This window comes from Suncus etruscus, chromosome 9 (assembly GCF_024139225.1).
Source record: "Suncus etruscus isolate mSunEtr1 chromosome 9, mSunEtr1.pri.cur, whole genome shotgun sequence".
Lineage (NCBI taxonomy): Eukaryota > Metazoa > Chordata > Mammalia > Eulipotyphla > Soricidae > Suncus > Suncus etruscus.
In genome coordinates, this window is record NC_064856.1 from 52,129,020 (window position 1) to 52,145,639 (window position 16,620).

General features: G+C 41.0%; 1 protein-coding gene across 2 annotated transcripts in view; it reads right to left on the reverse strand.

Annotated features, from left to right (window-relative positions):
- NUP98 (nucleoporin 98 and 96 precursor) overlaps positions 1-16,620 on the reverse strand; it is a 90,714-nt gene that overhangs the window by 38,137 nt on the left and 35,957 nt on the right. For both annotated transcript variants that reach the window (XM_049780249.1, XM_049780248.1), the window contains exons 12-19: positions 14,979-15,112; positions 13,942-14,129; positions 11,256-11,372; positions 7,743-8,041; positions 6,402-6,515; positions 4,959-5,097; positions 3,353-3,530; positions 1,028-1,192 (exon numbers count right to left, since the gene is read on the reverse strand). In XM_049780249.1, the coding sequence (XP_049636206.1) occupies positions 1,028-1,192; positions 3,353-3,530; positions 4,959-5,097; positions 6,402-6,515; positions 7,743-8,041; positions 11,256-11,372; positions 13,942-14,129; positions 14,979-15,112 (1,334 nt within the window). The remainder of the gene's footprint in view (positions 1-1,027; positions 1,193-3,352; positions 3,531-4,958; positions 5,098-6,401; positions 6,516-7,742; positions 8,042-11,255; positions 11,373-13,941; positions 14,130-14,978; positions 15,113-16,620) is intronic.

Here is a 16,620-nt window from a genome sequence, read left to right on the forward strand (position 1 = left end):
AAGTGCTTAACCAGGAGTAATCCCTGAGCATTAAACGGGTGTGGCCCGAAACACAAAAAAACAAAACAAAACAAAAAAAAGAATTTCATCCCAGGCATATCACAGACTCTTGAGCAAAGAGCCAGGAATAGCTCTTGAGCACATCTCCCTTTGGAGGTGGTAGGGTTTAAAAAAGAAAATCCATTAGATTAAACTTCACATTATGGGCCAAAGGATTAGCAAATTTAGAACTTGCCTTACCCTGCAAGACTAAGTTCAAAGCCCTAGTGTCTCGAAGTTACCAAGCATGGGCTTTGCTGCTCTGCTGTTCGAGCCTGGAAAATATACTATCTGGGATCTTTAGCCCCATTGTCAAATGTATGTAAGTACTAAATCAGGAGTATTCTCAAGTAAGAACCACAACTAAAAAGATGTGGAACTGCTGAAACTATCTCTGGTGAGCGCCACAATTTTTGTACTTCAGCCCAGAATGTCCACATCAGTAAGCCCCACAGACAAGTGTGAGAGCATTAGAAGCTAATATGCAACCCACTGTGATAACCTGCCAATCACATGTGCACACTTTCCCCCACCATGAAATACCGCCAGTTAATAATAGCAATGAGGTAGAGAGAAGGAATATAAATAAAGCAGTAACAAGAAATAAATTGCACATCAGATTAGTCAACAAAGGTACGATTTACTTTATGTCAACCAACACAGGTAAAAAAAGAAAATAAAAGGGAGCTGTCTTTAAGTTGATCATTGAGCAGTTAAATAAGCCAGTCCAAATAAGTGAGGAAGATGTTTAAAAATGATAATTTATAGACGGAATGATCCAAACATAAGGCAATTATTTAAATTTCTCAAGAAAAAAAAGATGTTACAACCACTTCATGCCCTTATATGGAGTTGTTTCAACGTAACTGCCCAACATTTGTACTCTTCTCAGGTTCCAAGAGGTCATAAAATAGCTTTGTAACAGCTGAACGACTTATTTTCAACTTCTGTATCATTATTCCATTCACATTCACTGTCCTTTCTCTACCTGGGGTGGTGGTGCTGGTTTGCCATTAAGGGACATCTGGAATGGGGCAGTCTGGCCTGCAGGAGGCAAAGGGGCAGTCTTCAACTTCTTGGCACAGGCTTTAGAAGGCCGTTCCTCCTCCTCTTCATCAGAATCCTGAAGGCCGTACTTAGAAAAATGGGAAACCTAGTGAAGAGAAGAATGTAATAAAATGAATCTCATCATATTTACATTCACAAGTTTCCACATACTTATCCTAACAATTTCTAAAACTATACTAAACAGAGATCTAAATATTCAAAGTAAAGTAAAATATGTATTATTTTTCTAAGATATCCATATTTGGTGCATATCCAAGTAGCTTATAAATTTATCAAATTAATACAATAATAACCATTCTAAAGTGTTCTGATTATTCTTCAATATATATATAGTTTTCGTTTTCTGGGCCACACCCAGTGATGCTCAGGGTGATGCTCTTGGCTATGCGCTCAGAAATTTCCCCTGGCTTTAGGAGAACCATAAGGGACACTGGGGATCGAACTGAGGTCTGTCCAAGGTCAGCTTTGTGCAAGGCAAATGCCCTACCACTGTGCTATCGCTCCAGTCCTTCAAATTTATATTATGCAACTCTTCCCTATCTATATAAGGAACTTCAACAAATTCAATAACCTACCAGATAGGAAGATTGCTCAGCATAAGAGACTAAGTGGGGGCCAGAGAGGAGACAGTATAGCAAGAAAGGCAAAGCAAGGTGCCGACCTTGTAGGCATCCAACCTAGGATCCATCCCTGGCATCATATATACCACCTGAGGACCACCGGTAGCAAGCCTTGGTATGAACCAAAAACCAAAAGAAAAAGATTCAAAAAAAAAAAAAAAGATTCAAAATTTGAAGCTCTCAGTTGAAACCCTTGTACTGTTGGATATGACTCCTAGTTTAAAATAAAAAAAAAAAAAAAATTGGGCCCGGAGAGATAGCACAGTGGTGTTTGCCTTGCAAGCAGCCGATCCAGAACCAAAGGTGGTTGGTTCGAATCCCGGTGTCCCATATGGTCCCCCGTGCCTGCCAGGAGCTATTTCTGAGCAGACAGCCAGGAGTCACCCCTGAGCACCGCTGGGTGTGGCCCAAAAACAAAACAAAACAAACAAACAAAAAAAAATTAAATGATCCAACTGGTCTCTAAGAATCACTGTGATAAACTATAAAGGAAGAGATAAAGTCAACCTCTATGGCACACACCAGAAATCTCAATCCCCATGGGGACCAAATAAGAGGGCTTTACAAGCCAAATTACTCTACCACTCCTTACACACTTCATAACTCCAGAAATCTTTATTTAAATGGACATAATTTTTAATAATTTGAAATTTTAAAAGATTAACTTATTAAAAGGGTAGAAAAATATACAGAGGGCCAGAGCGGTGGCACAGTCCTTAAAGTGTTTGCCTTGTACACGCTAACCTAGAACAGACCATGATTGAATCCTCCCCAGCTTCCCATGTGTTCCCCCCAAGCCAGGGGTGCTTTCTGAGAGCATAGCCAGGAGGAACCCCTGAGTGTCACCAGGTGTGACCCCAAAAACAAACAAAAAAGCAAAAGATACAGAGGTTAAGGTGCTTGCCTTGCATAAGGTAAACCCCAGTTTCATACCCAGCACAGTATGAACGCCCCCAAGCAGTGCCTGTAAAGATCCCTGAGAAGAGGCAGGAGCAGAGCTTGAGTAACAACATGGCCTATACTTTACTCCCTATTCGTTTAAAAAAAAAAAGGAAAAAAAGTTAAACACTTTCAGAAATACAACCCCATGGTCACAAGGATCACACAAAGTATAAGGTGTTTGTTTGTCTTGCATGCTACTGACATAGATTCCAACCCCAGCATGATCCCCTGAGCACTGCCACAAGTGATCCCAGAGCAGAAAACCAGTAAGTCCAGAGCATGACCAGATATGACCCTCCCCATCAAAAAAAAAAAAAAAAAAAAAGCATAGCTTAGAAGTATCCAAATGAGGTAAAAGCTTTGATTCATTGAGTTCATAAAACTTATAGCTCCTTACTGCTCTAGGATGTAACTCCTTCCTGGATTTAGACATAGAACCGTTTACTTGGGGCCAGAGTGATAGCATAGCAGGTAGGGCATTGCAAGGGCTTGCTGTGCAAGCACCTGTCCCAGGTTCGATCCCCAGCAACCCATATGGTTCCCAAGCCTGTCAGGAATTATTACTAAGTACAAAACCTGGAATAACCCAAGCCACACCCAAAAATCAAACAAATATATGTATACACATACATTTTGTATGAGACTATTAATTACTTTTTGAGAACTAGATTAGGTGACGATACCTTAAACACCCATGAACCAGTTTCAGGACGATACTCTTTGAACTGAGCTCCCTGTTTCCTTGAAACTGCTTCCAATCTTCCCTCATAGTTGATATCAGCAAGCCGATCTGGGCTCTTTATTAAACAACGAGATGTTTTATCAGTTGGCCAAACTCCATCCAATGTAACTTCAGCCTTCCTGTAATGTTCAATCAAGTATAAATGCTTCATATTTAAGAATAGAAATTTAGAATTAGTATGGTACTCATAAATAGGGTTGAAAGCTTGTCCTATTCATTTAGTAATCCCTGTACCTGGGATAGTGACTGGCTAAAAAAAAGTTTAACGGGAAAATAAGATACCATGACCAAGTGGGATTTATTCCTGGAATACTTGATACTTCTACTACTAAAAAAAAATTTCTAGGAGCTGGAGCAGGCAAAAGATACAAGGCTCTGCCTTGCCTGAGCTAGCCTAGGATGGACTCCAGTTTGATCCGAGGTATACCATATAGTCCCCCAAGCCAGGAGCGATTTCTGATCGCATAGCTAGGAATAATCCCTGAGCATCACCAGGTGTGGCCCAAAAAAACAAAAACAAAAAATTTAGTAAGTTATTTAGGTGTTGCAGAGTAGTACAGAAGTATAGTAGTATAGAAAGACCCTGGTTCAAAATCCAGCATCCTATATGACTCCCCGAGCCACCCACCCACACCCACACCCACACACAGTGGTAGCACAGCAGTAGGGCGTTTGACACACGCGCGCGCGCACACACACACACACACACACACACACACACACACGAAAGAACACTATGGAACCTTTTGCCTCTCTAAAGAATAGAAGCTATTGGGGACCAGAATGGTAGCACAGCAGTAGGGCATTTGACCTGCACGTGGTTGATGTAGGTCAGACCTGGGTTTGATCCTGGCATCCCTTATGGGGTGCCAGTTTCTGAGCGCAGAGCCAGAAGTAACCCCTGAGCACTGTAGGGTTTGGCTCAAAACAAAACAAAACAAAAAGAATAAAACCTATTACCTCAAAATAAAGTATAAAGAAATTGTATGATGAAAGCAGAAATAAAATACTATTAAGGGACCAAATAGAAAAGTATAGCAGGTAAGGTATTTGCCTTGCACACAATCTAGTTTTGATACCCAGCATTCTATATTACTATATTACTGTTGGGCTTAATTCCTGAGCATAGAAACAAGAGCACTTCTTGAGCACCTCTGGGTATGACCCAAAATCAAAAAAGCAAATAAACAACATAATTTGAAACTTAATATAACCAAAGGCAAAAAAAGGAAACACAGATAAATGTAAATAAGGTGAACACATCTGCCTATAGAAAAAAAAAAACAACACATTATTGGGGCCGGAGAATTAGATAGCACAGCAGTAGGGCTTTTGTCTTGCATGTAGCCAATCCAGGACGAATGGTGGTTCGAATCCCAGCATCCCATATGGTCCCTCAAGCCAGCCAGGAGTGATTTCTGAGCTCAGAGCCAGGAGTAACCCCTGAGCGCCGGACCCAAAAACAAAAACAAACAAACAAACAAAAAAATAGAAAGTAAGAAAAAACACTCTTCAGTCATTTTCTAAATACATAAAAAAGTTCATACCTATTTAGCCCTTCACCCACAGGTGGTTTCTGATTATCATCTAAGTACACAATCACTTCTTTCCGTCGTATATGTACAATATCATCCAAATTTAGATTTGTCAAGTTCACATCTCCTTCAAAATAGATTGAGCCATACCCTATAAGTAAAAACAATTAGTTAAAAATAAAAAGTGCAACTCATTCTGAGAACTAAAACCTACTTTATTTTACACTTCTAATACTAAATAATCAAAAGGAGTATAAATAATCAAAAGCAGCATGAAAACTAGTATTTAAATTAGCTACAATACCTTGTTAATTCCGCAGCAAAATTTCACATATGGCATCATCTGTGTGCATTTGTCATTTGGTTTAATATATGTATTTTAAATTGTTATCATTTTTGTTTCTGGATTACATCCAGTAGTGTTCAGAGGTTATGTGATTCTGCACTGAGAAATTACTCCTGGTTGTGGAAGAAGAACCATAGGGGACCCCAGAGGTGGCATCCAAGTCAACCTCATGCCAGGCAAGTGCTCTCTATCTGCTATACTATCTCTCTGGCCCAATATATGCAATTTTTACAGCACTTATGTGATTTTCAAAATAGCATTGTGTTTCCAGAGTGATCTCCAAGTTGATGCTGGGAGGGAGACCAAGAGGTCATTTCGAGTAACACTCAAGCGGGTGCTACTTGGGTTCAAGTAGTGGCTAGAGTCACCAGGACCATCAACATGATGTTCAGGAACCTGTGGTAGCAGGAATCAAATCGGCTGCCTTTGCAGGTCAGGCACGTAGCCCAGTCCTCCAAAGTATCTCCTTTACCCAAGGAGCATCCATAAGTCTTTTTAAGCATTTGTAAAGCTGCTACATCAGTGATTATTGGTATCTATCCAGAAGAATGTGTGTGTGTGTGATGTTTTTTGGGCCAGCCTGACTGTACTCAAAGATTATACCTGGAAGGTTACTCAGAGAACAATGATGCTATTTACTGGTGACTGATCCCCAGCATACAAAGTATAAGGACTATGTCTTTGAGTCATCTCTCCTGTCTTTTTTTTTTTTAAGATCATTTTTACCCCAAGAAAAGTTTATCAATAGTGATTTCATATCAAAATGTTACCTATCTTGTTAACCACTTTATTTTCTTTTTTATTTAACTGCAACAAGTCAAAGTAGTTGCTGAAGAATGTTATATGGTACCACTCTTCCTTAGTTTGCTACTTGTCAAACTAGGTCCAAATGTAGGGGTGAAAAATTATCAAGAGTTTCCTTTCCAAGTTACAAATGCAGGTCCAGGTCAGCAAGAGCTGATCCAAGTTTGATATCTAGCAATGCATACGATCCGCTAAGGACTTCTAGGAATGTATAAAAAAGAAAATCTGAACATAGGTGAGTGTGCTCCTCCAAAAATAAAATGCAAAACAAAGTGCAAACTTTATAAATTCCTAAGTTCACTCACCTTTACGACCAATGGTGAAGTCAGAAACAATACATTCTCCTTTATCATTAGTAATTTTAGCAAGGTCATCCATAGATGGAATAGTATAGTAACCAACCTTGGTAAGAATAATACCTATGGCAAAACAAACAAAATATTGTGCTATTATTGTTCCTAACAGCTCCAATAATGCCAAGTATTTGAGAATTATGAACCAACCACAATATAGCTAAAAGTACTAACAGAATAACCTCTATAATATATATATATATATATTTTTTTGTTTGTTTGTTTGTTTTGGCCCACACCCAGTGATGCTCAGGGCTTACTCCTGGGTGTCTGCTCAGAAATAGCTCCTGGCAGGCACGAGGGACCATATGGGACACCGGGACTCAAACCAACCATCTTAGGTCCTGGATCGGCTCCTTGCAAGGCAAACGCCGTTGTGCTATCTCTTGGCCCCAACTTCTCTATAATTTAATAATAAAAAAAAAAAAGCGAATAATATAAAAGTTCAAGACACCTGACTTTTACTTGGTCAAAATCACAAGTGACTATTAAGAAATGATCCATGGAGCCAGAACAATAGCATAGCTGTAGGATGTTTGCCTTGCAAATGACCCATGTGTAAGGGCTGGAAGTAATTTCTTTTTTTGGTTTTGTTTTTTGTTTTTGTTTTTGGTTTTTTTTGATGATATACGGCTGTGCTGAGGGGTTAACTCCTGGCTCTGCGCTCAGAAGTCGTTCCTGGCAGGCTTGGGGGACCTTATGGAACACCGGGATTCTAACTGGAGTCAGTTCTGTGTTGGCCGCATGCAAGGCAAATGCCCTATCGCTGTGCTATCACTCCAGCCCCCCCCAGAAGTAATTTCTTTTTTTTTTTTTGGTTTTTGGGCCACACCTGGTAACGCTCAGGGGTTACTCCTGGCTATGCGCTCAGAAGTCGCTCCTGGCTTGGGGGACCATATGGGACACCGGGGGATCAAACCGCAGTCCGTCCAAGGCTAGCGCAGGCAAGGCAGGCACCTTACCTTTAGCGCCACCGCCCGGCCCCACCAGAAGTAATTTCTAAGTGCAGAGCAGGAGTAACCCCTGAGCATCACTGAGTGTGATTGAGAAAACAAAAGTAAATAAATAAAATATAATAAAACAAAAAAGAGGGGCCGGAGAGGTAGCATGGAGGTAGGGCATTTGCCTTTCATGCAAGAGGTCATCGGTTTGAATCCCGGCATCCCATATGTCCCCCGTGCCTGCCAGGAGCAATTTCTGAGTCTGGAGCCAGGAATAACCCCTGAGCACTGCTCAGGGCCAAAAACCACACACACACAAAAAAATGACCCATGGAACCTATCTGAATCTGACCTGCTGGGTGCATATGGTAAGTATTATTTTCTATTTCTTCTCGGTCATCCTGCAGTGACTCCTCATGAAAAGAGGTCTCTTCACTGCTTCCTTCCAGTCCATTTCGCAAGGCAGCACGCATATTTAATGCAACTATGGTATCATCCACACCACTACTGCTGTTGTGTTTATTTCCAGCACTCTCTGGGGTTTGAGGTATCGGTTTGGCAATAGGGTTAGTATAAAAACGTGATACAAGAGAATCATCATCTCCATCCTGCTGATGATTCTCATCAACAGGTTTGTTCAGGAAATTAAATCTGAAAAGAAAAATAGAAGAAACTTCGGTAAGAGTAATACCTATGGCAAAACAAACAAAATATTGTGCTGTTATTGTTCCTAACAGCTCCAATAATGCCAAGTATTTGAGAATTATGAACCAACCACAATATAACTAAAAAGTACTAACAGAATAACTTCTCTATAATTTTTGTTTGTTTGTTTGTTTTTGGCCACACCGGCGATACTCAGGGCTTACTCCTGGCTATCTGCTCAGAAATAGCTCCTGGTAGGCATGAGGGACCATATGGGACACCGGGATCCGAACCAACCACCTTAGGTCCTGGATCGGCTGCTTGCAAGGTAAACACTGCTGTGCTATCTCTCTGGTCCAATTATCTTTAGCTCATTATAGTTGCAAGTGATAATACATCATTCCTTATCTAAACCTTTAATTGTCTGATATGGTAAAGGTAGTACTATATACTAACAATACATTTAATATAATAATCCTACAAAATTGGTGGTTCTGGGGCTGGAGCGCTGGCACAAGCGGTAAGACCTTTGCCTTGCAGATGCTAAACTAGGACGAACTGCGGTTTGGATCTCCTGGCACCCCATATGGTTTCCCAAGCACATAGCCAGGAGTAACCTCTGACCATCACCGGTGGTAGTTCTATTTCATAGTAAAATTTACTTAGAAAAATTAAGTAATTTGCACAAAAAGCAAAAACTACTTAGTGCTGGACTTATGATTTTTAACCCTTCAGAAATATATGGATCAAGGATCACTTTTCTTTCTTTATTTTTGATTTTTTGGGCCACACCCAGCAACGCTCAGGGGTTACTCCTGGCTCTGTGCTCAGAATTGCTCCTGGCAGTCTCAGGGACCATATGAGATGGCAGCGATTGATCCTGGGTTTATGCAAGGCAAACACCCTACAGCTGTGCTATCACACTGCCCCCAGAGATCAATTTTCAATTAAAAAAAAAAAGAAGGGGTATTCCACAGGATAACTCAATGACATGAGTGCCTACCTAGGAACTTTGTATGTAGTCGACCAAAGTTTGATTCCTGGCATTCCATATGATTCCCCCTCAAGGACCACCCGAAGTAGTTTGTAAGTACAAGCTCAGGAGTAACCCCTGAGCCACGATGGGCATGGCCAAAAGTGCCTATCTTGGCCACAAGTTTGGTTCTTGTTGCCACTGCATGCACTGAGTCCCAACAGTTCTACTGCTTGTGCCTACAGTGTTGTCATCTATGATTTCCAGTTAACACTATAGTGAGAAAGGAGTTCTGGTTGAATACCAACTCTGAGTTTAAGTGATTTGTAATCATTACAACAATGAAAGGGAAGAGGAACAAAAAAATGTGGGAGTGCTCATATGTCAGGTCAAATGATTAATGGAGAATTTAAAACTAAGAAAAATTTAAAATTTAGATTTTGAATATAATAATCAGCAAAGTATTAAAATATATTTTTCATTAGTTTTTTTTTAAAAACCACTAGAATTTTGTTTTTCTTTGGGCATATCCATCTTTACTTGGGAGTCATCTTAGCAGTGCTGAGGGGATCATGAAGTACCAGTAACTGAATGCAGAGATCCTACATGTAAAGTGTGTATGCCAGTCCTTTGAACTATCTCCCTAGCCCTCAAACTAGAATTTGATCCAAGAATTCAACAGAGAAATAACTGAATTATTTACAATCAATGGCTATGGCATTATCAGCACACTAACATAATTAATTGTGCCACATCAAGTGTGAGCCCACTAGTGAGTACACACTAGGAACAATGTGTTAAGAAAACATTAAAATTGGGACCATAGCGATACCACAGACATTTGCCTTACATATGCTGACCCAGATTTAATCCCCAGCACCTCATATGGTCCCTCAAGCCAGATATAACCTCAAAACAAACAAAAACATAAAAATTGGTATGAAAAAGATATTTATAATAAATAAGTAATATATTATCTATTATGTATAATCTCATATATATATATATATATATATATAGACTATTTGTAATAGTGGAACAAAATATGCCCAAAGACAATAAAAGTAATGAACATGAAAACTAATATTCAGTAGGATGCACACCACATGAGGGGCTAAGGGAGAAAACAGGAAGGTGGCAGGTGGTGCTAAAAGATGTTATGTAACCACAGTGCAAAAACTCATATATATAAAAGTACTCCTCTTGGAGACTGATTGATGGGTTAGGGACTAGTAGGAGAAAATGAACAGTGGTAAACAGACTTATGTTGAAACAATGTGTGCCTGAAATCAAAACATATGAATAAGGACTGGAGCGATAGCACAGTGGTAGGGCGTTTGCCTTGCACACAGCCGATCCAGGACACCCAGCATCTCATATGGTCCCCCCGAGCCTGCCAGGAGCAATTTCTGAGCGTAAAGCCAAGAGTAATCCCTGGTGCCCTGGTGCTGCTGCATGTGGCCCAAAAACAAAACAAATTAAAAAAAAAAAAAAAAAAATACGGGCCCGGAGAGATAGCACAGCGGCGTTTGCCTTGCAAGCAGCCGATCCAGGACCTAAGGTGGTTGGTTCGAATCCCGGTGTCCCATATGGTGCCCCGTGCCTGCCAGGAGTTATTTCTGAGCAGACAGCCAGGAGTAACCCCTGAGCACCACCGGGTGTGACCCAAAAACCAAAAAAAAAAAAAAAAAAAACCATAAAAAAAACACACACACAACAAATCATATGAATAACTTTGTACTTTCAAAGTGACTAAAAATTCCTTTTGTTTGTTTTGTTTTTAGGGTCACACCCAGTGATGCTCAGAGTTTACTCCTGGCTATGCTCTCAGAAATCCCTCCTGGCAGGCTCAGGCGACCATATGGGATGCCGGAGAAGCAAACCATGGTTTGTCCTAGATTAGAGCATGTAAGGCAGACTCCCCTTCAGCTAGTGCCATGGCTCTGGCCCAGCATGTCATAAAATAAATTCTAAGCTTAATATGTTTCAAAATAATGGGGTTGGGGCCAGAGAGATAGCACAGTGGTAGGGAGTTTGTCTTACACACAGCTGACCCAGGATGGACCATGGTTAATAGGCAGCCCATAGTGGTGTCTTGTCCCCACCCCCACCCCACGCCTGCCAGGAGCAAATTTTGAGCGCAGTCATGAGTAATTCCTGAGCGCTGCCAGGTGTGACCCAAAACAAAAACACAAACAAAAATAATGGAGTTCTCTAAGCAATAATCCCCAACAGAATTCAGTTTACCTCTCTCCATTTTCTGGGAATTCAGCCGGCGAAGAGAGATCTTCTGAATCACGATTAACAGGTGAAAAGAGACTGCTATTGTTAAGATTTTTCAAAACCAACTTCTTAATGCTCTTTCTGTGAATGAAGACCAAAGAAATTATGCATAGTTAATTACTTAATACATACTCTTAAAAATTAGAATCATTGGGGCCGGTGAGGTGGCGCTAGAGGTAAGGTGTCTTCCTTGCAAGCACTAGCCAAGGAACGGACTGTGGTTCGATCCCCCGGCATTCCATATGGTCCCCCCAAGCCAGGGGCGATTTCTGAGCGCATAGCCAGGAGTAACCCCCTGAGCATCAAATGGGTGTTGCCCCCCCCCAAAAAAAAGAAAAATTATTATTTCATTATGCATGAAACCCTGCCGTTATCAATACAGTAAGTTATGGAGTCTAAATAAAAAAAGAAACAAAACCAAAACAAACAAAACCTGGAAGAAAAAAGGTGCTCACAGTGTTCACTCTAAGTATCTACAAGCGCTCTAACAATTTGTTTGCAAATGCTTCCTGTAATATGAAGCATGTGTGGTCTCTCAAATCAGTCATGTCTGCAAGAATAAAACTAACTACATTCGGGGCCTGTAAGATAGCACAGCAGTAGGGTGTTTTCCTTGCATGCAGCTGATCCATGACAGATGGTGGTTTGAATTCCGGCATCCCATCCCATCCCATCTGGTTCCCTGTGCCTGCCAGGAGCGATTTCTGAGCACAGAGCCAGGAGCAAACAATGAGCGCTGCTAGATGTGAGCCAAAAACAAAAACAACAGAAAAGAACTAAATGCATTCAAACCAATTTGACAAGTTTCCTTGAAAATATTCATCCATTCTGGAACTGCTGAGCATTTATCTAAACACCTAGATTAGTCAGCACATTATGTCTTATATTTCAACTCTCTCATGTCATCTCTTTTTGAACATTTTCTTTCTTTCCTTTTTTGCAATCTCCACAGAACTCGACTTGCTGCTTTGAAGAAAGTAGGTCAATATGATACTATAGCTGGGGTGACCTGGGAAGATGCATAAACAGGGCCTAGGAAACATTGTGAAGAGTCACAAGTGGGCTTCTAATGTCCTAGCACCTGACTGCTTCCCCCACCAAGAGAGTCGGCGAATAGATTTTTGTTGGGGGGAAAAAAATCCAAAATGAGACTTTTAAAATAAGGAGAAAAAAAACCTGATAGTCAAATCATTACAAATATCTAAATATGTGGTGCTAGAGCGATTGCACAACGGGTAGGGAATTTGCCTTCCAGGAGTAATTTCTGAGCACAGAAACAGGGTGTGGCCTCAAATTAAAACAAAAACAACAAAAAAATCTAAATATCTAAAATGTTCCAGTCGATTTATAACAGGCTTACATATCATAAGAATCAAGACTACAGGGACCAGAGAGATGGCATGGAGGTAAGGCGTTTGCCTTTCATGCAGAAGGTCATTGGTTTGAATCCCGGCATCCCATATGGTCCCCCTGAGCCTGCCAGGAGAGATTTTTGAGCCTGGAGCCAGGAGTAACCCCTGAGCGCTCTTGGGTGTGACCCAAAAAAAAAAAAAAGAATCAAGACTACAATGATCAGAGATTTCAATCAGATGGCTGGAGACTAAGATCGCGGCTGACCTGAATTCATGTTCTATCCCCATCTCTGTCCCCTCCCCTCCCCTCCCCTCCCCTCCCCCCTCCCCTCCCCTCCCCTCCCTTCCCTTCCCTTCCCTTTCTCTCTCTCTCTCTCTCTCTCTCTCTCTCTTTTTCTGTTTTTCTTTCTTTTCTTTCCTTCCTCCCTCGTTTTTCTTTGCATGCAGATCTGAGTTTGATCCCTACCACTGCATGCTCCCTGTGTACTACTGGGAATGGACCAAACAATTAAAAAACTAAATGCAAAGTCAAATGGAGACAAAAAAAAATTTGAAAGGGACCTGGAATGTTGCTCAAGCAGTAAAACCTTGCCTTGCATATTTAAGGTCCCCAATACTACTGTGAGTGGTCTTTGTGCCCCAGCAGTGCTAGGTGTGGCCCCATAACATAGAGCCATAATATTTACTGTACAGTGGGTCAGAGAGATAGCTCAATAGACTGGAATATGTGCTTTACAAATAGGAGGCCCATGTTCAAACCCTTATGCCAAAAAGTCTCCTCTGTGGGGGCTGGAACATTAGTACAAGCTAGGATGCTTGCCAGGTTTGATCCTTGGCATAGCATATGGTCTCCTAAGCCTACAAGGAGTGATTCCTAAGTGCAGAGACAGGAATAACCCTGGACCACTAATGGTGTGACCCAAATATAAACAAACAAAAAGTCTTCCCAGTGAACATCACCAAGAATGATACACTAGAGTAGTCCCAAAGCACTGTTAAGACGTGGCCCCAAAACAAAAGATAGAGAACAATCAACAATGTAGTCGCAATGATCCTCAAACTACGGCCCGCGGGCCACATACTGTATTTATTCCCATTTTGTTTCTTCACTTCTAAATAAGATATATGCAGTGTGCATAGAAATTTGTTCATAATTTTTTATTTTACTATAATCTGGCCCTTCAACAGTCTGAAGGACAGTGAACTGGCCCCCTGTTTAAAAAGTTTGAGGACTCCTGATGTAGTGCATCTGTAAATAAAATATTAGTAGTTTAAATTATCATTTCACATTTACTCACTTGGGCATGAATGCTCCGTTGGCTAAGGATGGTTCATCATCATCAAGTCCATCAAAAAGGTGTGACTTGGCTGTGCCTGTGGTTTGTAAAGCTTTTGGTCGAACTCTGGTAGCAGGACGGGGTGTTAGCTTATAGTGAGTGGGTGTAGTGAGAGCCTTCTGGGCTGCTGGATTTGTTGGTTTCAATCTCTGAAAAACAAAAGCATAAAGGTAACTTAAAACGAGAAGACCAACTTCAAGTATCTCTGTAACTGAGAAATTCCTAGCTCTTAAAAGCCTCCAGTCACAGAAAACAAAGATGACAACATTTGATTTGTATGTGTACAGGCACATGCTAACAGGCATTTTTGGGGTAGTTAATAAGAAGGTGCTCCAAAATGATGCTCAGGAGGCCTCCCCATGCCCAAATTATTCTTGAGCAACTGAGCCAATGATTCAATGAGTTGATGGGCTGTATCCTATTGCGGTACATACTAAATTAAGCTAGAAGCAAATTTAATTAAACAAATGTGAATTTCCTCATTAGATAGCAAATTTAAAGAGTTCTTGTTTATTTTCATTCAGTGATGAACAAATAACATGCATATGATTATGCAACTAAGAATTTGCTATACTGGTAGCATAAATTTCATCTAATCACAACTTATACAATGCAAGGTCTTGCAACTACTGAGATAAGAGCCAGGAGTAAGTGCTGAACCCAATATGAAAGATCCCCTTAGCTTACAGTATTACAAAATTTCAGGGACTTAGATGTTTTGATGTTTTTCTGTTTTTTTTTTTTTTTTTGGTTTTTGGGCCACTCCCGGTGGTGCTCAGGGGTTACTCCTGGCTGTCTGCTCAGAAATAGCTCCTGGCAGGCATGGGGGACCATACGGGACACCGGGATTCGAACCAACCACCTTAGGTCCTGGATCGGAAGCTTGCAAGGCAAACACCGCTGTGCTATATCTCCGGGCCCAGGGACTTAGATGTTAAGAACAGGTGCATTCACTACGATGATCACCTAAAGTCCCAGTGCCACCAAACAAAATTTACCTCTTCTTTCTTCTTTGGGTCTGACATGGGATTGCGGAACAGAGGAGAGTCTCCAAAAGGTGAGTATGTCAGACTATTGATGTGCTGTTGGAGAACAGCCTGCTGGGCAGCAGAGGCATTTGGATCTGTCAAAGCTTTATAAAAATAGAAAGAAAACAGAAGTTAATGCAGGGATCTGAACGATTTAGAAATCAAATGGTCTTTGCAGTATATCATAGTCTTCAAAACGATTAATTGATCGGGGATCAAGGAAGCAAACTATTAAGAAAATGAGCAAAGTAATATGTGAAAAATAAAAATACAATATGCATTTCATGAGAAAAACCATAACTTTATTTGGGTATATATTGGTACAAGCCAAAGACATTAAAACATCCTTAGAGAAATACTTGATGAGTCCCTGGAGAAAAGCTATTCGAAGTTTTACTTTCACTTCAATATTACCAGTTGGTTTAATTAAATAAACAAAACAAAACAGATAGGGTCGGAGAGATAGCACAGAGGTAGGGCGTTTGCCTTGCAAGAGACCGACCCAGGACCTACATTGGTTCCAATCCTGGCATCCCATATGGTCCCCCCCTGTGCCTGCCTGGAGTGATCTGTGAGCACAGAGCCAGAAGTAACCCGAGTGCCACCAGGTATGGCCCAAACACCAAAAAAAAAAAAAAAAAAAAAAGATAAAATACTGCTTCATATATATTGTTCTGGGATTACACCCAGCAGTGCTCAGGAGTTACATCTGGCTCTGTGTTATAATGAAGATGTACAGCTATGTATCTTTGATTTGTCTAACTGATTTATCATGTACTTTAGAGAGATGATTTTACTTGTGGGTGGAAAATTTTAGACGCCCATCTTATCTGCACTTAGGAATGAGTTTTCTGTTCCATTCAAACTAAGAAATTGCTGATTTTAAGAAACTCTCTGTAGCATATTATGTCATTATGCACATGTGCCTCTAATGTCCTTGCTGTACTCAACTTCCTTTGATGTAACTATGGAGAATTCCTTATCTTATGTTGGCCTTTCTGTACTTGTTACTGTGGTGTATGTGCATTCCCACAATGCTGACATAATACTAAGTAAGAATCAGAAGGCTGCGAGATCACTATTTTTTGCTGATGTTCTCAGACACCCTGGCTGTCTGAGCTTAGCCCACTGGTGAATAAACCTCCTGGTTCTCCTGCTGTGGTTTTGGTCTGCTTGCTTTAAGTGAATGCCTATTACAACTTTATTTATAGAGGCCCCAACATGACCTCTGCACTCTGGAATTACTCCTGGCTAACTCAGGGGACCATAAGTGATGCCAGGGATCAAATCCAATTTGGCCCTACTATTGTTTCAACCCACTTCATATTTTTTTTTTTTTGGTTTTTGGGCCACACCCAGTGGTGCTCAGGGGTTACTCTTGGCTGTCTGCTCAGAAATAGCTCCTGGCAGGCACGGGGGACCATATGGGACACCGGGATTCGAACCAACCACCTTTGGTCCTTGATCGGCTGCTTGCAAGGCAAACGCCGCTGTGCTATCTCTCCAAGCCCCACTTCATATCTTTTAACCGAATAATTTCAACTACAAGGTCTGGAGAGATAGCACAGCAGTAGGGCGATTGCCTTTCATGCAGCAGATCCAGGACAGACAG